Source organism: Mauremys mutica, chromosome 16, assembly GCF_020497125.1.
Source record: "Mauremys mutica isolate MM-2020 ecotype Southern chromosome 16, ASM2049712v1, whole genome shotgun sequence".
Classification (NCBI taxonomy): Eukaryota; Metazoa; Chordata; order Testudines; family Geoemydidae; genus Mauremys; species Mauremys mutica.
Genome location: NC_059087.1, coordinates 6,434,176 through 6,459,640, shown reverse-complemented (window position 1 = coordinate 6,459,640; position 25,465 = coordinate 6,434,176). Strand labels below are relative to the sequence as shown.

General features: G+C 39.6%; 2 protein-coding genes across 3 annotated transcripts in view; one reads left to right on the top strand and one right to left on the bottom strand.

Annotated features, from left to right (window-relative positions):
• LOC123350907 (kinetochore-associated protein 1-like) overlaps positions 1-19,832 on the top strand; it is a 67,928-nt gene extending 48,096 nt beyond the window's left edge. Inside the window, exons 45-63 of the mRNA XM_044989796.1 lie at positions 307-478; positions 898-956; positions 1,127-1,343; positions 3,394-3,467; positions 4,428-4,638; positions 4,746-4,855; positions 5,578-5,624; positions 6,369-6,447; positions 7,397-7,515; positions 8,869-9,004; positions 9,660-9,755; positions 10,621-10,677; positions 11,228-11,282; positions 11,373-11,436; positions 14,365-14,494; positions 15,515-15,604; positions 16,837-16,982; positions 18,884-18,971; positions 19,303-19,832. Coding sequence (XP_044845731.1) covers positions 307-478; positions 898-956; positions 1,127-1,343; positions 3,394-3,467; positions 4,428-4,638; positions 4,746-4,855; positions 5,578-5,624; positions 6,369-6,447; positions 7,397-7,515; positions 8,869-9,004; positions 9,660-9,755; positions 10,621-10,677; positions 11,228-11,282; positions 11,373-11,436; positions 14,365-14,494; positions 15,515-15,604; positions 16,837-16,982; positions 18,884-18,971; positions 19,303-19,326 — 1,974 coding nt within the window. The 3' untranslated portion in view covers positions 19,327-19,832. The remainder of the gene's footprint in view (positions 1-306; positions 479-897; positions 957-1,126; positions 1,344-3,393; positions 3,468-4,427; positions 4,639-4,745; positions 4,856-5,577; positions 5,625-6,368; positions 6,448-7,396; positions 7,516-8,868; positions 9,005-9,659; positions 9,756-10,620; positions 10,678-11,227; positions 11,283-11,372; positions 11,437-14,364; positions 14,495-15,514; positions 15,605-16,836; positions 16,983-18,883; positions 18,972-19,302) is intronic.
• On the bottom strand, positions 19,561-25,451 carry VPS29 (VPS29 retromer complex component). 2 transcript variants are annotated; one of them, XM_044989792.1, is made up of 5 exons: positions 25,317-25,451; positions 24,327-24,338; positions 21,496-21,687; positions 20,636-20,871; positions 19,561-19,988 (listed from the first exon to the last, which is right to left on the bottom strand). In XM_044989792.1, exons 1-5 carry the CDS (start codon positions 25,317-25,319, stop codon positions 19,871-19,873), a joined length of 561 nt encoding a protein of 186 aa, XP_044845727.1. In that variant the 5' UTR covers positions 25,320-25,451; the 3' UTR covers positions 19,561-19,870. The 2 variants fall into 2 exon arrangements, with proteins under 2 accessions (XP_044845727.1, XP_044845728.1); XM_044989793.1 differs by lacking the exon at positions 24,327-24,338 and having other exon boundaries at positions 25,317-25,445.
• Between the last annotated feature and the right edge of the window lie 14 nt (positions 25,452-25,465).

Genomic DNA, 25,465 nt, shown 5'->3' with positions numbered 1-25,465 from the left:
AGCTCAGTCTTTGTTTATCTGTATAGTTTAAAATTAATTCAAACATAGATTCTTGCATTACTCCATTTGCCTAATTCCACTGGCATCAGTTGGAGTTGCATGTTTGTACAGAGGGCAAAATGGATTCAACTAAATAGTGAAGTGTAGCTGTTTCTCAGCAAAGGCTCACAAGAGGGGGGAAAAACACTCTAGCTGTACAGTAATCCTGGCAAAAAATATACCCAAAACTTGTGGACAGATGTTGAGACTGGTTTTTTACTTCAGAAAAATTAGTTATGTAACTTTTCTTCCTGTTTTTTCTTCTAGGCTTTGAGCTTATTGAAACACCTGGAATCCTATAAAAGAACTTCCCCTCCTGTGGATCTGGAACACCAATATATTTTAGAGCATGTGATTTCCCTGTCTCCAGCTGCTCAAACCAGGCTGCCTTTTCATTTGATATTCTTCAGAACCACGCAGTGTTTCTGGAGTATTATATGTATGATCAGTATTCTAGCTATCTGTGTATATATTGTACTCATTGTACTATCTGTTAGCCTCACAGATGTACAATCTTTAATGTATTTATCCTTCCAACACTCCTAGGAAGCACTATTGCCCCCGTTTTACAGAGGGGGAAGCTGTGGCACAGAGAAACTAAGGGGCATTTGATTGCAGTGGAGCTATGACAATTTATACCAACTGAGGACCTGCCCACAAGTGACCTATCCAAGGTTACACAGGGAGTGTATAAAAGAGGATAGAATTTACACCCTAATCAAAGAACCATCCTTCATCTCATCAATAGATTTCTACATTTAGCAAAAAACTTAAATTACTTCATTTCTTAGGGGGAAATTATATTGGGACAGTGGGACTTTCTCTAGCTCATTGTCTGATTTTTTTTTTTCCTTACAGCTGCAGAGCTTACTGAGGAGTCCTTCCCAACTCTTCTCTTGATTTCCAAACTAATGAAGGTAAGGCTGTGCCTCTGTCTAGGTGGATTTTTATTTCCGAATCATTCATTTTTTATTTTATTTTTTTCCCCGGGGGAAAAATGCATTTTTTTTTCTTTTGAGCATTGTTGGCCTCACTGTATACATGTCAGACTTAATCAAATTTTAACCTGCACCCGATACTCTTCTAGGTTTCACTGGATACCCTATACATGTCTGCAGCCAGGCGTGTCTTTGAAAAAAAATTGAAGCCAAAAGAATTTGAACTGACAAAAGCTGGATGTTCATCAGTGATTAACAAGGAAACTATTAAAACTGTGCAAACCATTCAATCCTATCTGCTATCTATAGTTAATCCAGAATGGGCTGTAGCTATTGCTCACAGGATTGCACAAGAACTTCCAACAGGTATGGTGTGCATGTGTTTGGGGGGGGAGGGGGTTGTTTTAGGTCTGATGGGTTTTTTTGGTGGTGGGGGTGAGATGGGCAACTTTCTAGTTTTGCTTCTAACGTCGTCTGTGTAGCAGTTTTGGAGACTAACCTACATCTAGCCTCCCCAAATAATTTGCCATTTTTGTTCCTAAACCTAGTTTGGGCAAAATGGAAAGATGCCAGTTGCTGAATATAGGTTGAGGTGATGTTTTACATGTTTATTTGTTAATAAACATTTGTTGTCATGCCATAACTTTGCATGGCACTTCAAAGTTTTGTTTTTTGTTTAACTGTGTTTCAAGCCTGTCAGAATATGACTGACCCCACTGAATGAAGTAGGTCCAGCTCCCCTCTGCCAAAGCAGTTGCCCCCATTTGGTCAATTGAGAGGGCAGGCAACACCTGACGGTTGTAAAGGATCAGGGAGAGATCCAATGAGGGGAAGTTCCTGAAGGAAGTCAGGAGGGAGGGAGTCCTAGTGAGTCAGTACTGACTGGTTCAGACAGAAAGGGCTGATGATTGCTACCAAGAGACTGAAAGGTACCGGAAGGAAGTAGAAAGCCTTTCCCTGGGCGAAAGGCTGAAGTCAGGAGAGCAGCAAGAGGGATTTGTTGGCTGGCATCCCCAAGCTGGAGAGCCAGTGGAGGAGCCTACCTACTGACCTCTCCAGGGTTGGAGAGCTGGACCCAGAGGACCCATGAAAGGGCCAGAGGAGTGAGGGATGCTCTCCTGGTAAAGATGATCTCCCAGCAGAGAGCCTAAGGGGCTTCTTGCATGGAGAAGCAGGGTTGTTTCATCTGGAAGGGCTAGGATGGCTGTCCTGAAAGCGGGAAGGAAGTGAATGGACAAGGCCACCTGGGTGTGGCAGAAGACACCAGGGTTCCGCAAAGATGCTTCCCAGAAGGGATGTTGTGAGGGTTCCCGCTGGGAAGAGCGGGAGTATACTCCAGCTGGAAGGGCTAGGGTGGCTGTCTTGGTATAAGGATGGGAGGAGACTTACGGAGTTCAGGGCTGAGGTGGAGAGTTGGGGTGTGGTGAGAAACACCAGGGTTGTGCGTTTATGTACCGTTCAGACTATGCTGGGGGATGATTAGGGAGAGCAGAAACTGCTAGGAATGAGCGGAGTCCTGGGATCTGGCACTGAGACTCCAGCTAGGAAGGGCTGGGAGTAGTTTGCTAAGGAGGAGAGACCCTGAACAAGCAGGGGAATGACAGCTCTCCAGGCAGAAAAGCGTAGGAGTAGGAAGAGGAACATCTGTTTGTGGGGCTGTAATTTGAGACTTTGAGTTTATTTTCTGTAAATAAACCCAGGCTCCCAGGAGGGGTATTTTGACACAGAAAAAGTAGTCTGTGTAAGGGGCCCTGAAGGAGTGAAACAGAGGCAGGATGTCGTAGTGACCTCTGACCCTAAGAGTCCTCAACATAAATGAGACTAGACAAAGAAAAGGGTAGAGAAAAAAGGGACAAGGGTTACACAAATCACTGAGAGTCTTCTTTGTGTTCTGATATTTTGAAGTCAAGACTGAGGTGGAGTGGCAAATGCAGAAGTAGAAGTCAGTGGTGGGAAGCAAAGTGAAAAGTTACATTTTGGGAAGAGTTAGAGACTTATCTTGCTATTAAATTTCTGTTAGGTTAGGGTTGTTCATAGGATTTAAACAAGTATAAGTCTAAAAAGCTAAAATCTGGTACTGGTTACTTACCAGAATAATTTTAAGTCCTAGTTTTGAGAGTCTTGAAAGTAAATATTCCAGCAGCCTTATAGTGTTAAACCAATGAACTTGCGTCTCATTTATGTTTTAGCTATACAAGTAAGATAATTTTCCATCTTTTCTTGCTAAGGAAAACTGATTGAAAACTCAATCAAGAGAACCTTAACAGTTAGCTTGTAAACATTTTCTTAATATTCTAAACTAGATGCTTCTGAACCCCAAGAGAAGGGAGCAAAACATTTTAAACAGGTTACTCTATGTACCATAGAAGGGATTTGTGAAAACATATTTATTATTCTTCACTGTTTTCTTTTTAAGGGCCTGACCATATTCAGGTATTGAAATTCTGTCTCTATTTAGCTGAGAAATGGCTAACAAATACTACAACCAAGGTAATGACACCAGATCCACAGGACATACCTGAATATATAGAGATGATTTTTATGTTTTTTGTTTTGTTGTAATTTGGATTATAAAGTGTGCATCATATCAAACCACCAAAGACTTTTTCATTCAAATAAAAAACAACCCCACAGTATGAAGAATAAAACCCTTTTTATATAAAAGTGCAGCAATGGAAAGTGACTGGAAAAAATGGCATCTACAACAGAATTACTCTGTCCAATTGTCATTTATCTGTTATTTCCTAACAAATATGGGTTATGGGTTGTTTTTTTTAATCTGGGGGGGGGGTCTCATACTTTCCTGTTTTAACTGCATTTCCTTTTGATTAATTTGGTTCCAATTACAGAACCTTGACTGCTGATAGATTCTTTCTAGCATGCACATCCCTACCTCGACTCTGATTCCAGGCTGAATTTCTGGGCTGGCAGCTGGGGACAGGAGGGAGAGGGAAACTTGCTGTGGAGTCACTGAGACAATGAACATAAAACATCACAGTGAGATTCAAATTAGATTAGAGCCACTCTTAAATTGAAGGTTTATTATGCTTGCTAGGCTTATAGCTGAACCCAGGTTTTCTTCAGCTTTATCCAAACTCTTTCCCATAAGGTTTCTTATCTACTATTACATATAGACATATCACTTTTGCTGGCTTTTCCATGGTGCTCATTATTGTCCAAGGACACTGGTAATGAATAATATCATTCAAATAATTAAACTACTGTTGCATCCCTAGCAGCTGCTCCAGAGAGCTGTCTCTCTGCTTGGCACATAAAGGTCTAGAAACTCAGAAGGAAATACTACAAAAGCAATAGGCCTTACACACTAGTTAAATGTTCAACTGTTACATCAGACTGAATGTTATAGTGAATAGTCAACATTTTTTTTTAAATCTCTAAATGGAAGGAAGTTTATTTAGATTTGTTACAAATGTCACTATTTTGATAAAGGATGAATCGCACGAAAAAGCTGAAGTACTGCTGGAGAAGTTACGTATGCAGTATCAGAGATCAGCCACAGAAACTGTGCTAATAACCCACAAATTAAGCACTGCAGAGCATCTGAAACTGACTGGAAAGCCAGCAAATCTTATTGTTTTACTCTATGAGCACAGCAGCATAAACCAAAGGATTCAAAATCCAACCGACAGAGATTATCCAGGTTAGTAAACTTTCTCTAGTAAATTTCTGAAGGGCAAAATGGATATAACTTACAAATGAATCTTGCTGAGGGTTTTTAAAATAAATTTGCATTTTCTATATATGTAGATATTCATGCAGCAGCTAAGGAAATAGCTGAAATTAACAACTTGGATATGAACAAAATCTGGGATAAATTGCTTGAAAAATGGCTGTGTCCAAATATACCAATGGATGAAGTAAGTAGGGAATGAGCTTTATATTTTATAGAAAACTATTATTCTCAGCTCTCCACAAACCAGGGTTGTGAGCATTGAGAAGAGAGCTGTGCAATGCATCTAAAACAGACTTCAGGCCAACTTCATTTCAATGTCTTTTTAGGTCTTTCCAGTCTATTATGCCTGATGAGAACAATCTGAAATGTCTTTCCTTGTACTCTATATAGAGATCAGAACCCTCATTCTCTGGTCTGGTTGTTAGTTCTCTTTAGTGCAGATCCCAGGAAAGGTAAGGAATAGTAAAGATGGCTTTACAAATCCTTGAGCTTGGAGCCAGCTTGGGGGTAATTCAGCTCCCAGTGCATGTCAGAGCAATGTTGGGGTTGATTGTCTGTACTGCATGTCCATCCCAAGCAAATGGATGGACAGGGAGAAGGAATGGTGAACCCTTAGCTTCAACATCCTTTGTCCCCAAAACACCAGCCAGCAAAGTGAGGAGTAATTAGCACTTAATGAAGGGATAGCGCATATTTTGGAGCAACAAGGAGTAGAGCAGAATAGGAATTGTGACAGAGGCAAAAATTTATTTCCAGTGCTCCTTCTGGGGTGGCACAGCTGTGCACAGCCCCTTACACAGGATTTGAATAAAGGCTCAATCTAGCCCTTGAATGATTGATTTTCCCCTTCAAAACCTGCAAGTTGAAATAATTCCATAACTACTTTTATCCACTTCTGCTTTATAGAAAACTCAAAGCTTTGGGGATATACAGGAAGATGAAGAACTCAGGAGGTATAGTTGTCTTATGATGTGTCCGTTTTTGTTAACTTAAGGTTTTAATGATTTTTGGCTTCCCAGCAGATAAAACACAATACCGTAGCCCCTAATCAGGCAAAACTTCCATTGGCTATAATGAGACACTGGCTTAGGCAAGGAATGTAGTTTTGGGCCCACAGTATTGTTGTGTTTTTAAACATGATCCTGCTGCCCTGCCAAACATCCAGGTGGATGCTGTAGATTAACTGATGATAACATGCGGAAATGGGCTATATGTTGGATTTGGCTGAACAGATGGCACTTTCATATAGTTACTTCATTACAAGTTACAGGAGTTAGATTGTTGCCTCTTTAAACCTTGACAAAACTAGTTTGTAAGACTACCACATAGTGCAAAATCAGAGTGGGCAGTCATTGTTCTCTAAACACCAGGGAAATGGAAAAGCACTATGTTGCACATCTTTATCCCATCTGTATTTTCTCTGAACGTAAGGCTTGAATCTTCAAATACTTATTCCTTCAGGTAGTCTCATTCGTAATGAAACTACATGTGAGATTAAGCACTATGCATGGAAGTAAGGGTTTCCATGACTGGGCCCATAGTTTTGTTGTCATATACGCTGTAGGCCATATCCATAATCTAGGGTTAATCCATATCTCATATATTGAATACATGTCTGGAATAAAATGAATATGCTTATTATAATGCAAAGTCTATGCAACGCTGTACGTTCATTAAAAACAAATGATATTTTTCAGAGTTGTATATCTACTTCAACCACGCCCAATGGATTACAGCTCAAGAATGCTTTTTGCAATTACAACATCTGCCACATCTGTAAGTTTAGAGACTACTTTAAAAAAACACTTAATAGTGATTTCCCATCTTTATTATACTTTAATAAATCTGTTTAAAGGAATTGGTGTTAAATGTAACTTGCTTTAGCACAGGGGTTCTCAGGGTCGTGAGGTTATTGCATGGAGGGTCGTGAGCTGTCAGGCTCCACCCCAGCCCCGCTTTGCCTCCAGCATTTATAATGGTGTTATACAATAAAAATACTTTTCTTATATATTTAAGAGGGGGTCGCACTCAGAGGCTTGCTATGTGAAAGGGGTCCCCAGTACAAAAGTCTGAGAACCCCTGCTTTAGCATATGCACATAAATTATTCAGTTTTATACTTAATGATTTTTCTCTTCTGGTGTGAAATCCTGACTTCAGTGAAGTCAATGGGAGTTTTGCCACTAACTTCATTCATGGCCAGGAGTTCATCCTTGAACTCCAGGACTTTGAAACTATTGCTGATCTCGCTTTTGGGTGGTATCAGGACTAACTTTAAGAGCACTTGATTAGGTAGCTTTATAGTGCACTAAGCTATTGGCTCACATTTTCTTGTGGGGGAAGGGAACTCCAACACTACCGTTAAAACAACTGTGGTTCCCTCTCCACTTTTACAAGAACCAGTAGTCCATGCACATTTAATAATAATAATAAAAAAACCAACCAGTACAACAGGCCATAACTATTTCATCTCTACTGTAACATTCTAAAAGCCTGGAAAATCAGGTGGGCCCAGCAGTGTGCATTGAAGTTCAACAAATAGTTTAACTGGACAACAGATTCTTATAGGTTGAAAGGAAACCTGTCCAAGTTAATCTGCATGACATTTGTGCTAAACAGAGCCCACGAATGTTAGACTGAATATGTAAGTTATTTTTTAAAAAATCCTGTTTTGTTAATATTCAGCAAATAGGTGTACTTTACCAATAACCATCTTTTCTCTTTCAGCCCATTGGTGTAAACCAGTTGACATTTGCCCAGAGAAGCAGAGCTCTTAAGTGTCTGATCTACTTAGCAGATGCAGATACAGTTGAATCGCTGTTTAAGAAACCCATTGAGAAAGTAAAGTAAGCTGAATATTTTTCTGTATTAGAAATTATTCCAATGAAATCCAACTATACGTCCATAAACCTCTTAGAGCAGCATTTTTGCTGGGTTTTTTATTAATTTGCTTTCCTCTTTCTCCTCCATTTTTTAGCTTATTTCAAAAGCCCCACACGCTTTGTCTTCTTGAATCTATCATACAATACTGCATAATAGTAGTGCCCATTTTTTACTCTGAAAGTGACTTAGAAATTTCTATGATGTATGTGCTCGGGCATGAAGCCGACTTTTAACTACTTTCTTTGTAGAGATTAGGGTTATTTCCGTAATATTTGAAGCATTTTCTCTCACCATCTATGGGCCTTATGTTCAGTCCCTTTAGGAGTCTTGTCTTGGGTACACACCTTCTCCTTAACCAAATTTAGTGTCTATTGACTATTTTGGGAGGATATTTGCCTCTGAAGAAAAATGAGTAATTGTAAGGTATTATCTCCTGTAGAGCCACGCTCTCCAACTCCTCTTGAGAATTTGGATTGTGGATTTCTTTTATAATTAATCTGGGGCAAGGGCCCACTTTATCCATAGAAAACGATGTCTAGAATGCATAATGCTGTGTACCTACATGTGTCTGTAATTCTATTCATCTCTGTGTGAGAGTGTGATTCTCGTGTAAGAGTTACAGTAAGTTTTTAGTCACTAGTGATATTTTGAACTACCCATCCTTCTGTGACGTTCCCCTTTGATGTTATCTGGACCGGCGATCTGCTAGGTCACGCCAATCCTTGACTCTGGGAGCCAGCCTTACCCTGCTCTGCTGTGAGAACCCCCCACTTCTAGGCTGTTCACACACAGCCTCTGGCATGTAAGCTGCTCCTTGGATTGTGCAACCGAATGACACTAGCCAGTATCTCCGGTTCCAGACACAACCCTAGGAACCTCTGTCTTCAGTGCCCAGTTATGCCTGCTGGACACTGCAAGCTTATGAGTTTGTCAATTTAACAAAGAAATTGATATGTACCAGGCTTGTTATCCCAAGGGGAGCCTCTAACACACTTCAGGCCAAACACACTGCTTCAGGTAGAATAAACAAACACCTTTATTAACTATAAAGATAGATTAAGTGATTATAAGTCAAAACATAAGTCAGATTTGGTCAAGTGAAATAAAAGCAAAACACATTCTAAGCTGATCTAAACACTTTTCAATGTCCTTACAAACTTGGACGCTTCTCACCACAGGCTGGCTGGTTGATATTGGTATTGTCTCTTCTTTTTTAACCAATAGTGCATTAAATTAGTTTTATCCTAACCGGTAAGAAGTACAAGGACTATAAAACAGCTGTCACTAGAAGTATCACAACTCTTCTGTTTTTGCAGGTATTTTCTGCAATGCTTCATTTATCTGGCAGAGTTGGAAAGACTGAACATTCCGTACACCTATGAATCCTTTCACAGGAGTCCTAAAGAAGGAATGATTAAGGAACTGTGGAAAAACCATAGCCACGAACCCAGGGTATGATTAAGAAGAGAGAGTAAATTTGATGGTGTATTATACATTTTGTGTGCGCGCATGCCTACATGCTGTGTGTTTTGTATATTTTTAGGCTTTAGTTGCCTGCTGATATTTTTAAAAAGGCCTTGAAAAATATACATAATTTCACAATGTAAATATCTATTCTATTTTAATGGTACAAATATCAAAGGATGACAGGTGTATACCTTTTGAGCAACTGTTAATTATCTGACTATGCTAAATTGGCAGTGGATCCTTAGCTATACCCTGTTATACACTTCGTTTTGAAGTTTTTGTTTTACAGCCAGTGATTTGTTGCGTTAAAATATTCAGTGCTGCGGAGAAATTATTACATGTGCAGAAAGGACACTCTCCTACTGAGGAAAGTTTCAATGACAATACTTTTTATATCCATAAGAGGGAAATGGTCAGATCTTCAGCAGAGGGGCATAGTTCAAAATATGGAGATAAGAGAGCAAATGGGGTAATGGAAAAAACACCAACACATCAAATAAAATGTGGGGATTTTTAAACATGCTAACATCATGCTTGTGTCTCTAAACCAACTTTGGGGATATATCCTCTAGAAAACTACAGAGGATTCTAAGATAATGTAATTTAATGAAATAATTCAGTTTGTCTTGTTTTGCTTTAGGCTGTCAGACTGATGACTGAACTCAGTTTAGAATATAAAGTGCATGATCCTCAACTATGGAGTGGCTTACTGCAGAAACTACTTGGTTTCAATATGGTAAGGAACTTTTAGGTAATATTTGAAACATACTGTTCCATAGCGAAATTAAAGAGATGCTACATTGGGGCAACTGTATGCAAGCAAATGCAAAACAAACACACACTAGGCACATCAGCTTCTGATTGCTAAACAGTGAAATCAAAATGCATGTCATACAAACTTACTGGACTTGTGTAGGGAACAGTTAGCGTGCTGCAAGCTAGGGTATAAATTTACACACTAACATTCTGCACACCAACTTTCCATGTGGACCCTGCTACTGTCCTCTAAAAGTTCCCTAGTGCTCTTTGATGTATGCTTATTTGAAAGTGGAATACATCGAAGTGCACTAAGGAACTTTTTAGTGCACAGTAGCAAGGGCAACACAGCTAGCTAGCATGTAGCATGCTGTAGATTTACATCTCAGCATGCCACATAGTTTGTCACTGTGGGTTATTGCTGTCTTATCTGTGACTGATTTTTTTGTGCTGTTGATAGTGAGGATTTGTAAAGCTTCAAGGGGGGTTGTATTTGTTTTTTTAATTTATTGTGTGAAAACTTGAGCAGAACCATTCAAGATCTACATTATGAATTTTGGAAAATGACTCCTTTCAAAGTTAGTTGTAGGACTGTCTTTTTTGTTACACCACCAAATACAGACATAATTAATAAAATGTTACATTCAACTTATTGAGATGCAGGATACATTTACAAAATTAAGAATGTTATCATACAAAATATTAATGTTTGCTTGGGTTGTCCAATTTAGGAACTGCAAATTCACAATTTAATTATACTTATGCTATTAACATTTAATCCTGTAGATTCTTGTATAAATCTACAAAATACTAAGACATTTTGTAATGGAATAATTGTTTTTCAGATTCATTATCTCAGGGAAGTCTTGATAGCAATTATTGGGGTTCCTTCATTATGGCAGGTATGTAAATCTCTTATGAATTTGCGCTGCGCCTCAGTTCCTCATCTAAAATGGTATAATGATGCACTTTCCTTTTTGTGAACAGTTTTGCCAACTGTTCATGGAACATGCTAGACACAAGTACTCCAAATTTTATTATTGTGTTCTACTGTAGTTTAAGGTTGTCATTGCTTCCTTTATTAGACCCTTATTTTGAGGGCTTTGTAAATTGGTGGTGACATTATTTTGTCTAGGTCAATCCTGCAAAGTCAGGAGTATGGTAAAGACTAACTAGGAGGTCTGAGATTTATTTAGTGTCTGATGCCATTTGCCTCTGGGAGCCATGGAGTTTAAAAAGAAAAATATAGGGCTTAGACACTAGCCTCAGAAGGCAGACATCCAAGAACCCAATGTTCAAAATCTTACAGCTTAAATTCTATGATAATGGATATTACCTTAGTCCAAAGTTGAGTTGTTTAAAAAAATGAATTTGTCAATCTTCAAAATTCCATATTGTGCTGGCTTGTGAATGTTATGGGTGGTGGTCTAAAAATATATTTACTTTCAATAGATTCTTAACTTTAGCCGAGCTTGGAGAAGTGTAATTCTGGCACCGTTTCTTGCAGGTAGGTTTATCCTTAGCTCTCTTTCATGGTTGTGTACTGGCAGTACTGTATTTTAGTTTGTCAATATCTCCTTTCTTTTTTTTCCCTCAGCTTCTTGTCCACCCAGTCCTAAGCAGTTAGAGGCATGCTGTGAATGTTTTGTACTTCTACTGAAGTAAGTAAATGTTACATCCTGCATTTGGTTGGAAGATTGGAGGTGGGAAATACTGAGTGAGAGATTCTCACCCCTCCTCCAACCCTTTGCACCCGGTAAAAGGCTGAATTAGTGTAAAGAAACTCTAAAAGCCCTGGATCTGACTGGGGGGAAATCCCTGTGGTTCAGGAACTAAGACAGCCCCCTTCTCTGCAGGTTTTTAGGGGGCAGGGCCCAGTACACAGTGCTGTAGATTCTTGACAGCACTGCTGTCCATAGGCAGCCAGGGACAGGTACCAAAAGTTACACAGCCACTCACAGCATCTAAATTACACCAGGGCCTGCTCCAGCCCCTGGAGAAGCCCAGTGTCTGGACAATACAAAGCTCACTTAAAGCCACTTAGCCACCCTGTCCCTTCCACTGGGCTGTGCGTCCTGTGCTGCCTTTAGAGGCGCATCATAGAATCTCACTCTAAAAGTGCAGTCAATCATAGTGTTTACAGAGCATGAAGTGCATGAGAAACTTCCCAGGCCATTAGTTTATAGCACAAGAAAAATGTTAAATAGAAAAATCATGTTGATCTCTATTCTTATAGAGAATAAACATGACATGCTAAGGTATTAGCACTAATAATCAAACACAGATGTATATACACAAAGTTAATCTATCCAAAATCGAGTTTTGTATGCATAAATGGTTCGTTCTCCCTCATTTGTATCAGTCTACATTCTAATGAAGTCCTACAATTTTGCCACAGCTAATTGTAGAAATTCTTGTGGCGACTTCAACAAAATAGTACCTAGCTCTTTTTAAAAGCACTGTTTACTTATGGAATTGTGCTTGCTTATGCTCAGTAGTAATTCTGTCTTGCATTTGTAACTACTAACTTGGCAGAAGATACAATAGCACAGTGGTTCTCAACCTTTATTTTTACCCCGGGACCCCTAAACTTAAATAGACAAACCTGCAGATCCACAACTCCTCCCTCATTAATTTGTTTCTTTAATAGTTATCACAAATATTACTGTAGAGAAATTATTTCAACAGATCAACAAAAAACACAGCAAATTAAAATACTGACAGCTTACCTGATACTAATGATAAAATACAGCAATGCTAGGTGATATATAGAGGTATTTAGGGGGTGCTCGAGGCATGACCCCACATATCCCCACACACGTTGCCTCTGGTAGGAACCAATCAGTTCACAGACCTCCTTGATTGTACCGGTGGGCCCCTAAGGGTCTGCAAACCACTGCAATAGCAATATTTACAATAAATATTGGTGTGACTGCAATAGCAGCACAAAAGAGAGGAGATTCAAGCCATGGTTCTAACTTAGAGCACTGATATATGTAGTTATACTATATATATTAGAACAATATTCTAGGCAGAGCTGATATTGCTGCTTAATTTACACTTAAGGTTGCCTGACACTTCCCATTGTCAGATCCTGTTTTCATTTGCTTTAACTCTGCCAAATTTTAACAATTCAGGCTGAAATTTCCCATGCTGGGTGTATGCCTTAAAGTCTCAGCCAAAATGGTTCAGCTATTTCTGAGAGTATGATTAGGGGAAAATGCATTGTTTTGCCCATGTTCAAACATTTTTAAAATGCTCTAGTGCTTCCATGCTTTGGTGCTGGGACTTCAAATTTAGCAGGAAAGCAGTCATCCTAGCATCAGGTATGTGCCTTTTGCCCTCTCTGTGAACATCTGTCCAGATTTGCCCAAGTTATAATCCCCTGGAAAAAATCCTAGTTCGCACAAACTGAGAATTGTTTGGCAGTTAAATTCTGTAAAGATTCCATCTGCACTGTGCATGCTTCAGAACAGAGGTGCTAGAGCTCAGCAGGACTTTTTTCCCTGACAATTGCTCCTCCCAGCTGCCAGAGCACCTGACCTGAGAGCAGGAAGACTCTCCTGTGGTCTGGTGCTAAGGCATTGTGGAGGAGGAGAAAGAAGCAGCCACACTGGCATGCAGAGGGGTGAGAAATGGCGGGAGGGCCTATAACCACTAGAATACACTGCTTTGTAGAATCTGGAATTGAATGTAGAAGTCCTCAGTCTCCACGTTCCCCCACTGTCAGCAAATAGCTGTGAAATCCACTGGCAAGATGTTTCATCTCCACTTAGTGAGTGGTCCACATAGAGAATATCAGCCTACTGCTTTTACTAGTTACTCCCACTAGCTCATGTGTTACTGGTCTGTGCCATGGAACTAATGTTCTGACTTCTACTGATGACCCATGTTGGGGGTCAGAATAGAGTCACATGATAGCACAGATTTGGGGGGGGGGTTAATCCATTACACATGAACATTAAGGTTGCAAAGTCAAACATAGTTCTTCTAAGAGTTTTTTAAAATGCAATATTGTATAATGTATGGGGGTCAATGTATACAATAAATATTGGTGTGACTGCATTTTTAATTATGTGGATTAGTATTTGAGGGATACAAGCAAAAAATGACATAAGGAAGGGGAGGGAAATGTGTATTTGGCTTTTCCCCGCTTGCAGACATTTTTAAAAAAGCATTCTTACCTGACAGAGATGATGTATTACATACATCTGCAGTTTTGGTAACTTCCCTAATTTGCCCCCATTAATTTCTGAATTTGCAGCATGTTATTGATCTAATAATACCTAACTGAAGTAGCAGATGCTATTTAACAACCTATTTCTGTTAATTCACTGGAGAAATGGGGGGTAGCGGGGCACATTAGCATGGACTGTGTGCTCCCTTCCTCTGGGTTGTATGGGGCTCATCAGAGCTGAATGAGACTAACATTAAATGCAATTGTTAATTGCCAATATAAAAATACCCTTTTTAAGCAACTAGTGAATAATGTAGGTATAAAGCCATGCAACCCTGGAATTAATATAAGCTTTCTTTCAAATCTGAAGAAAAGGATAAGTATATTAATTAAGACACCTCCCCATCTGAAGGTGTCCTGTTCTAGCTGATCTAGATATAATTGGAATTGCAAGGCAATATGCACAGTTGGACCTTACAGCTTTTGCTCTGGGATGCTTGCTGCTGATTCCCCAGACTGAGAAGAGGGAGCAACAGATTCAGGTAAGCAGTGGTTTACATTTCTATGCACCTGAGCCTGCAAAAAAGCTCACAAAAGGAAGGCATGGAGCTTATTGCTCATTGGAAATGCAAATTAATCTGCTTCTTCCATCAGTACTGAGAATTTACATTAACCAAAACTAAATGCTAGATTTCAACACCTGCTCACGGTAAACAGAATGTGAAGAAAAGTAACCTATGTGCAGAAGCAATTAAAATTGATGCTACTGTGATAATGTTCAGTGTGATTATCATGTAATCCTTAGTCCTATGTAAGCTATAAAATAGTGCTGTGAAGCCTTAGTTCAGACAAATTTGTTTGCCATAATTTTTAAAACTTGTAATCTGCCTAATAGTTTAGTTTCCTTAATATGAGACACTTGACACCTTTGCCTCTCTTTAGAATGAACATTTAATGTGAGCATCTCACATGTTGTGACCCATACCTTTCTTTGCATTAAAGCTGTGTCCCAGCTGCCAATCTGTATCTTCACTATTCCCTTTCCCTTCTCTCAGCACTTGCTCCTATGGAGTAAAGGAGGAGGATGGAGTGAAAGCTTCATGGGGCCCTGCATGCTGCTCCTACAACTACCAAGATAGCACTGGCAGTACTAATACACACATTTTTAATTTATCTATTCATATGGCACAATATTAATTTGTGAATACATCTACAAGGTTTAGTTTGTCTACATTTTACAAATGCTTGTCTATTTTTAGTTTCACAAATTTTTTAATTTTATTTGTATTTCTTTATGCAATATTTTTTATTTTGTGAAGTGGGAAACTGAGCCAAGGAATTTCTCTCAATGGAGTAAATCCAAACTGTTGCCCGCAAGTGTATAATAATTTCTGCTGTAGAATGTTGCAGGAGTTAATCAAAACAAAAGCTTAAGCAAATAATATGTACTGAAACCAAACCAATTTCTCATTTGTGCAAGAAGTTTCAAAACATTTGTTCCTCTGAGAATTTTTAGACTACAAAATTCTGCATATGTTTAACGTCAAACTAATTTTTCCAAGGGTTTCCTATCTTCATGTAACCCAGAGACTGTCCTACAGCAAGTAGATGAACACATGAACACTGGTGAGGTAGCAGGCTTTGCATCACAGGTAAATAAACTAATGTAATCTCCTTATTCATAGACTTTAAGAGGAGAAGGGGCCATTAGACCATCTAGTCTGACCTGTGTATCTCGGGCTATTAACTTTCACCCAGTTACTCCTATGTTGAGCCCAAAAATGTGTCTGGCTAAAGCCTATTTTCTAGAAAGGTATCCAGTCTTGATTTTGAAGACAGCAAGAGATAGAGAATCCCACCACTTGCATGGGGCGTTTGTTCCAGTGGTTAGTCACTCTGTTAACTTGTTCCCTATTTCTAGGTTGAATTTGTCTGGCTTCAGCTTCTAGCCATTGGTTTTGGTTATGCCTTTCTCTGCCAGATTAAAGAGCCCTTTAATATTCTTACCTTGTGAAGGGATTTATACACTAATCAAGTCACCTCAATTTTTTTTATGATAAACTAACCAGACTAAGCTCTTTAACGCTCACTGTAAGGCATTTTCTCCAGCCCTGGAATCATTTTTGCAGTTCTTCTGCACCCTGTCCAATTGTTTGTGGAGTTTTTTAAGATGTAGACACCAGAACCTTATGCATTATTTCAGAAGCAGTCACACCAATGCCATACAGAAAGATCACCTCCCTACTTATTTCTCCCTCATTTACACATCCAAGGATTTTACCAACCCTTTTTGCCACCGTTCAGCAAGTTATCCTTGATTAATAAGATGGTGACAAAGAAAAACACAAGTTTGATGCACTGTTAGTACACTTTGTCCGTTACCAAAATAAGTCAGTAGTAGTTGTAAGGAAATACATTTTTGCAGTCTGTTAATTATTCTGTAATTGACTCACTGACGACTGTGATTACACAATGCTGTTCTGTAGCACACTCCATGTATGGAGGGCAGCATTGTTTGAAGAATAGCTAACTGTCAAATCAGTTGTATGGTACTAACTAAACACAGCAAGGCTCTAACCAAACAAAACTGCTAAGAAGAGCTCTATACTGTTTTTCTGGCTCTGTCTGACTCACTGTGGGTGAGTTTACTTAATTTCCCTGTCTGAGATACAAGAATATTTAATCCTCAAATCATCCTACCTTCTTTATAAGAGAGCTTATATTTTCAAAGTGCTGTAAAAACATTAACCCTAATCACCTTATGTGAGACTCAAGTGGGAAAAAGCTAGTAGGATAGACCCGTGACAAACAAATAAGAGCTCAGTATAGGAAAATTAATTTAATTGTATCTAAAATATTTAAATAGCTCTTCTGCCACTTTCAGATTAGGTGTTTAATTCTGGACAACATCATAAACGAGAAACAATATGAACGATTTTTTAAAACAAAATACTTCCCATTATTGAAGTTACAAGTGATGAACACTCACAGAGTGAAAGAATTAGTGGATTACCTTGCCAACAAGAGCTGGTAAGTTAACATGGTGTAGTATGGTGGTGCACGGTAGATAAAATTAGAAAACTCCTGTGGAAGTTAGAATCTTACAGTATTTACTGTAGCTCTTTCTTTTACTAGGACTCTAGTGACTTACCAGCACACAGTATCCAGGAGTTTTACAAGCACTGACAATTAAATGTTTTTTCTTTAAGGTGACTAAGAAATCCTCCATGCTCCCTGGCAATCTGCTTACAGTGCTGGGGGCTTTGTCTGAAAGTAATGGATCAGTTATTTGGTAAAGTTATTTGTTACCAAACTTCAGGAGTTGGCATTTTGCTCCTTGACTCAGTAAGACTTGGACAGGTGTTCTACTGGGATGGAAAGAGTAAGCTTACTGAAAGTTCCACAGAGCAGCAGTTTTCAAACTGCGGACTACGAAACAGCCTATTGAGCTGACTGGTCACATGGGACTGGCTCTCTAGGGGTTTTTTTATGGAATTTAGCAGCGGTAAACAAATATTTACTCTCCCAGATGAGCAACTGTACTTGCCACAATGATGTTTTGTGATCACAAATGGATAAGGCTGCGTGTCTGTCATGGATTCCATGACTTCCTGTGACCTCCACAGCGTCCAGCTCCGAAACTGCCCAAGCAGCTCAGGCAGCCCCAGGGCCAGTCTCAGGCCACCATGAACCTTCCACCTCAGCAGCAGTTTAGGTGTGGGAGGGAGCTCAGGGCTGGGGCAGAGGGTTATGGTGTGGGGCAGCACTTGCTTCCAGGAAGCTCCCCTGAAGTGGCAGGCATGTCCCTGCAGCTCCTAGGTGGAGGAGCCAGGGAGTTCTGCACTCTTCCCCTGCCTGCTGGCACTCGTGGCAGGGGGCAGCGCATCAAGCCCCACCCACACACACCTCCGGCCTTCCCTCCCCCTAAGAGCTGCAGAGACATGCCGGCCGCTTCCAGGGAGCTGTGCAGAGCCAGGTAGGGAGCTTGCCAGCCCCACCAACCCTCTTTTCTCCCCCAGCACCAGCACTGGTCCCGGGTCACCACCCCAGAGCCCAAGGCCGCTATCCCGGGCCACCGCCCCAGGGCCCAAGTTTTAGTTAGGGCTATATAGTGCAAGTTATGGACAGGTCACAGGCTGTGAATTTTTGTTTTCTGCCTGTAAGTTGTCCATTACTTTTACTAAAAATACCCATGACTAAAACTTAGCATTACACATGGATAGAAATCCACTGTAAGTCTAAACTCCTGGTATAGGGTATAGCAAGTGTTGGGTTTACGTAAATAGCTAGGTTTTAGGGAGACCTTTTTCCCTTCCAGGATTATCTACTGAAAAGGGGTAGAGAAAAATAGTCAAAACTCCTGTTAGGCCTTTAGGGCAGGGGTGGCCAACCTGTGGCTCCAGAGCCACATGCAGCTCCTTGTATAGGCACCGACTCTGGAGCTGGAGCTACAGGCGCCAACTTTCCAATGTGCCGGGGGGTGCTCACTGCTCAACCCCTGGCTCGGCCACAGTCCCTGCCCCCATTCCATCCCTTCCTCTGAGCCTGTCATGCCCTCCCACCCTCTAACCCCCCAAGCCTCCTGCACACCACAAAACAGCTGATCAGGAGGAAGGGGAGGTGCTGATTGGCAGGGCTGCTGGTGGGGCAGGAAGCGCTGGGGCACAGGAAGCGCTGGGGGCTGGTGACATTACTGTAGCTCTTTGGCAATGTACATTGGTAAATTCTGGCTCCTTCTCAGGCTCAGGTTGGCCACCCCTGCTTTAGGGAATTGGAAAATAAAAAGAGAAATCACAAAAACTTTGTTTATATGCATTGTTTTATAGTTAAATGCACATTGTCTAAATTCTCTGCATTGTAGAGTATTATGGGAATTGAGGGAGATTAGTTTTTTGTCAGCTGTGAAACAAACTTTATTTTGTCCTTTACAGCATGGATGATGCAGCAGCTCTAATAGTAGAATATCAGAAACAATGTGGAAATCCCATTCTGGCAGATAAATCTTGTGATATTTTGAAGGTAAAAGGCTCTAGTTATCCGATTTATCTTGGTTTAAAGAGAAAATTCTGAAACCTAAGACATTCATTCTGACTAAAGAACAAGATGCTCTTGGACCAGTTAAAGACTCTCCTATATTAGTTATTTTTCTATTTTAGTACCATTTCATGGTAGAATTCTAAGTTTCAAATATGCAAATAAAATACTATGCAATATTTCTTTTATAAAAAGGGAACTTTATGCCTATTTCAATGCTCCTATCTCATTTTCCTATAAACTTATCCTTTTGGAACACTTCTATTCCTATAAAAAGTTACTAAACTCGTGTGTTCCTCCTTTTCTTCCCCTCCAGATGTTTCTGAGTGGACCAGAGTAGACTTCTGCATTTTCTTATTGGAAACAGCTACCCAGAGGAGCATGTAACTTGATCTATATCCCTTCTCTTTCGGGGCAAGATTGTTTCAAACTCTATTGGTCACATGCATTGTGTTTAAAGGGGAACTAAGTTGAAACCTCCTAAGTACCCTTTCAACAAAAGTTACCATTCACTTTTTTTATCATTCACATTGGTTTATCATTCAAGATAAGTTTTATATAAATAAAACCTGACTGATTGAAAAACAAGTTTATTACAACATTAAAGGTTGTTATTTAACAAGACTGATTATACACCTAAGGCATTTTGCACCGTAACAGGATATTTTACAAGCTGAACCATACATAGAAAACAAGCAAGAGGGTGCCATTGTCTGAAAGCTATGTATTATAAACTAGTTACCCTGCTATAGGCTACAAGCAGTTAGCAAGTATTTAATACTGCAAACAATCAAATATTGCAGACAGTTTGTGGTTCTTGAATGCTCAGTTACTTGACAAGAACAAGAGGGAATGAGATGGTAAAGAGCACCAGAAGATTCATTTTAGGGTTTTTTGTACTCAATTCTTTCTACTTTCACATCATCTCCAATTAGTTGATACACATAAGTAACTACTGTGGAAGCTTGGATATCCATCAGCACAAATGAAGGAATGATGTTGCTGGAAAGAAAAACTGATTGTTAATATCAGGTAATTATAAAACTCCAACATCAGGTATTTCTCAAAGCTAGATTTCTTAATGAGTTGCTCCAAGGAATTTGAATTTTATAAGCATGATTAACAAAGTTAGAAAACAATTCTAGAGATTTCAACAAGCTCATCTTAAGCAAATGGATTTAGAAGGTATTATAGGAAAATCCTGGACACCAGCAGCACAATGTGTGTGGTTATCTAGCAAATAACCCTAAAAATTAACTCATTGCACAGCAGCTGTTTCCTCTGATAGGAAACATCACTGCTGGGGATTATCTATTCAACCTGACAAAGATTAGGAAGGCTTTAGTTATTACTTTCTAGTATGTGTGCACAGGAAATAGGTAGCAACAATAAATACGCACACATGCTGAGCAGCTGTTTTCAACCTTTTCTTTTCTAGACCCAAACCTTTGAGAAGTGATACAGAAATGCAATACTGACATTTCAAAACACAAATTAGTGTTAGTGTGTATTAGGCCTGAAGATAAACATGTATCATGATAATTGGGTATTAGAACAGTTATTACTGTAAAATTAGTGCTGATGAACAATGATGGGTGTGATATAAAAACCTAGGTAAATAGACAACTGTCCAACTTATTTTAACTCACTTCTCCAAGGCACTATAAGCTCCTGTGGCTGACCCGGGGTTGATGTAGAACTTGCTTTCATGCTCAAATGCTTCAAATTTGTGTGTATGCCCTGAAATTAAAATGTCCACATCAAACTGCCTTTGTAGCAGTGCCAGGCTGGCCATATCTCCCCAGGGTATAACTTGATGGCCATGGATCAGCCCAATTTTGAACTGCCCAACGGTTACAACTTTCTGTTCTGGATAATTCAGGTTCTAAAAATTAAACAAATATACAACATACAGATTACATATACTGAAACAGACTCCATCTTCAAAAGGAATTAAGTTATTTGCTATGTATTCATATAACACAAAAACCTGCTACTCCTGAGACTAAGCTAGAGACCCTCTTCAACTTAAGTTTTTCTTCACTGAAGAATACAGAAACCTCTAGCAAGAATACCACACCCAGCCAGAAATCAACTGCATCAAAGCCAAATATGCCTTAAAGGTGGCACCAAGAATTAAAAGCTTATAGAAATATTGAAATAAGTTTTATTTACAGTTTCAAAATAAATTTAGAATTACAAAACTGCATCTGACCAAGGAACTTCAACATCTTGGCAACAGTGGCTATTTGCTGGTAAATAAGTTCATTTATTTTATTACAATGCTTAATTAAATATAATTAAATAAACCAAACAACATGAATTCAAGAGTCAGCTTTGGCCTTGTTGGGCATGGGGTAAGAACTAGGCTTAAGTCATTTTACCCTGTTCTTTATTAAGTAACTATAACTGTTTCAATTTTGTCCATTTCCTTAAACGGTGTAAAGGGAGTTATTTATAACTCAAGTGTCGGACTGTTTTTTTAAAGTCTTTGTAGAGAGGTCATTACCTCATCAAAGTCTCCTCTTACAATGTGAACATCCCCAGCCAAAGTCTTGAGGTAGTCATAGCTCTCCTTGGTGCAGAGGTTTCCGGTGCAGAGGATGTGCTGTATCTTTCCTGGGACCAGCAGTTTTTTGAACTTAGCTGGGAGGTTGTTGCATCGATGTGGGATGTGAAGGTCTCCTAATACTAATACCAGCTTATCAGGTGTCAAGGACAGGAAAAAGGAGAGAAGAATTACAGAACCTAACTGGAGCCAATAAAAATCAAGACGCAAGAAATTTGCAAGCTTGGTTATCTTCAGTTTCACAATTCTGCATTTCTGATGTAAAATTATTGAAAAAAACTGAAACTGAGCTTACAATTGGGATGTGGGTCTCAAAGTGAGTAATGTCTCACTAGGAGAGTGGTACAGACTGATGCCTTGTCTACACTACAAGGATTTTGCCAATATAGGTATGGCAGTAAAACCCTCTAGCAATAGATGCACTTAATATGAAAGTCCTTGTACTTGTATAATTTATGCTGGTTTGGGGAAATGGCATAACCTATACCAGTACAAGCACAGTTATACTGGTGTAACTGCATCTACAGTCCACCTTATATTGGCTGTTAGTAAAAAAGACATTCCTGTCAGACATAGCTCAAGTGGTAAAATTTAAGTTTAGACCAAGTCTAAGTTATGGCTACTTCCCTTTCATTATTTCAAGTTTCCCTTTACTTCAGTATTTAATCTTCATTTTGTTTTCCTAAAATGAGCTTGCAGTGTGTCTCAGTGTTTAATTGAATAAAAAGTTTGTCAAAAGACAAAAATAAAACATCTTAGCTTCCATTGGACTGTATCAAGTACATCTTTGTCAAAAAGTTGATTTAGCAGAGCATTGCAAGCTGAACATAGAACAGAACTATGAATACATAAAACTATTAAAGGAAACGCTCTATGAAGTATAGTAAGTGCATCACTTGTATTCTGTCAGCAATCAACCATCACTTGTATTCTGTTAGTCTATATCTCAAATCTAGGATGTCACCATTATTAAATAAATCACCTGTACTATCATCACACCTTTAATTTGAATAATTGATTACAAACGTAGCCTACAATGTAATGTCTCAGACTTTTTAAACTTGTTATTTAGGAAACAAAATTAATGCAGACAAAGTATCAATAAGCCAAGCTTAACTTGATTATGCAACAGCTGTGTGAAAAGGGTTGTAAAGAAAAAATTGTTACAGGCCACATGAACATTGGATAAAAAGCACGCATTCCTATTATTCTGATAAATAAGTCAATATACTACTTGTTTTCTTCCAAGTGTAGTGTTGTTGATATATGGTAATACCCAAAATGTGATAACATTGGGCTAGTTTACACTGGCAATGCTTTAACGTGGCTTGTGTAGCTGCAGCAGAGCGCTGGGAGAGAGCTCTCCCGGCACTCTAAAAAACCACCTCCATGAGAGGCATAGCTACCAGTGGTGGGAGCACAGCTCCCCCAGTGCTGGCGCACTGTTTACACTGGCGCTTTACAGTACTGAAACTTGCTGGGTGAGTGTTTTTTCACACCCCGAGCGAGAAAGTTGCAGCACTATAAATTGCCAGTGTAAACAAGTCCATTGTAAATAAACATTAGCTGCTCTCCAGACAAATATAAAAGTTAGATATCACTACTTGTAGCTACACTATGAATGAACCATAACCTTGTCTACATTATACATTTTGTCCTTTGCATTTTATTCCAGTAACCATGCAGCAGCACTCAACAATATTAACAGAAGTGCAGATGGCTCGGGCATTTTTACCCATGCTGTGAAAGCCTGCTCAGTCTAAGTATCCAAACTATGCAAGAGAGGGGAATATTATAACTCAAAGAATTGGTAAAGTGAGACAGAATCTTTAACCTGTGAGACACCGGTTCAAGTCCAAGTCAGTAGTGATATAAAGCACTTCTTATTTCTGAGACTACCAGAAGTAGTAAGGCCTTCCACTAGTTCCCAGTGGACAGATGTCCTATTACTCCTAAAGATGATCCTTCCAGCTGAAAAAGGAAGCACAGTGGCAAGACAGTGAAGTTTGCTGGGCTAGTGCCAGTGTTGTAACTGTTCAGTGGATAGGCCTTCATTCCTCAGGGCTGTTAGGCTTTTCACCAGCACTTTGTTTATACCGGTATTAAAAATTGGATAGGACAAGGGAGGGAGAAACTTAAATGTTGGCCTTCCTGTGCTACAAACTTAAAAAAAGTGAGCTAACACACTTGAGCTCCCATATTGTTAGAAAATTTTAAAAGTTACATTTTAACAATGTTATATCCTCTACACATTGATAGCATAACCATGTTAACTGAAACAGTTTTAAAACAATTTCCTAATATGGCTGATTTTGTAGCATAACTGATTTTGATGGCAACAAAACAATATGTGGGGTCTTTAATCAAGTCTTACAAGATTTACACACAACACTAGTTACATATGTAATGCCCACCCCCAAATTATGCTCTTAGTTAGACACTCAACCTCACTGAATCAAATATGTGCTGATGAAGTGAGAGAAACTATTTAGACCCTAATTCAGATTCAAGTTTCCATCTATCAAAATAGCTTGCTAGACTACAACAAGCAGCATTTTCTGCTGTACTAACTGTATCACATTTATCTCTGACAGACACAACAATCATGACAAAAAGCACACAAGAATTTGGCTTTCAACAGAAATTTAGTTGCAGTCTTGACTATGGATTGGCTAGCGGCTATTCTATAATTCGTACCTATTTTAACATCTAGTAACATTGACAAATCATCTACCACCCGTGTTAGCAAGAGCCAAGAGGAGTAAACTTACTCTGTGCCCAGCCTTATTGGAATGAAGAAGTTGATTGCAGACAGGGGGAATGAAAAAACAGGGTGAAACATGAACAATGTTAAAAGAAAGCAACAGAAAAGAAAAAAATATACATAAGAATAGCCAAATAATGATTTTTTTAATGTTATGAAAGGAAGTGTTAAAAAAATCAGCTTTCCTGAAATGGTCTGAAACAATATTGGAACACTTTTTTAAGCTGCCACTTCACAAAATATTCATACCACCTGTTGTAATTTTCCAGTTAACCAGTTATTCTTCTGAATATTTTTCTTTAACCCAATCTTTTTGAATTTCACATTAGACTGACTTAGGAAACAGTGACTGATCAGAACCCCCCCCCCCCCCCCAAGAATCTCCATTGATGCCAATTTCATGGATTTCTATTCTTCCAAGAAATTGGTCACATATACTTCCAAAAAAGATTATTCATATAAATGAATACTATTAAAGCAAACAATGTTGAAGATTACATGGTTAATACAAAACAGCCTTCAAAAGCAATACAGAGGAACCTTGCTATTTTGTCTAAATGCCTGTGGGACCCAATATGAATGTCTGAACGTGGCATTAAGATGCACGCGAACAAGAGATAAAAAGCCAGGGATTGTTTTATAAACTGCTGCTTAGTTTTAGTTATTCTGTTACTCTGCAGTAAGCGGGTTAGTCTATATGTTGTGTCCAGTTAAGTCTAAAGAACAGCAAGGCCCCAATACAGAACTGTCCCTACAATTAAAGCTTTGGGACGAGGAGTCCGTTTTCGGTGAGCGCCACGAGCAGGGGCGGCTCTAGGAATTGCGCAGCCCCAAGCAGGGTGGCGCGCCGCGAGGGGGGGGCGCTCTGGCGGGGGCCCTGGGGCAACAACGCACTGGGGGCGGGAAGGGCAGCAGGGCCCCGGAGCCGGGCCGTCTCCAGCGTAGGGTGCGGGTCGGGAGCTCCCTCTCACCGCCCACACTCCCCGGGGTGGCTCACCATCCTGCTCCGGTCCACTCGTCACCTGCTCCCCTTCCTCCGCCAAGGGCCAAGGAGCAACGGGCCGTCACGGATTCCGGAAGCCAACGGCGGTTACGGCCTACGGCAGCTAGAAGGGATCATTCCAAGTCGGTACACACAAGAGCGCG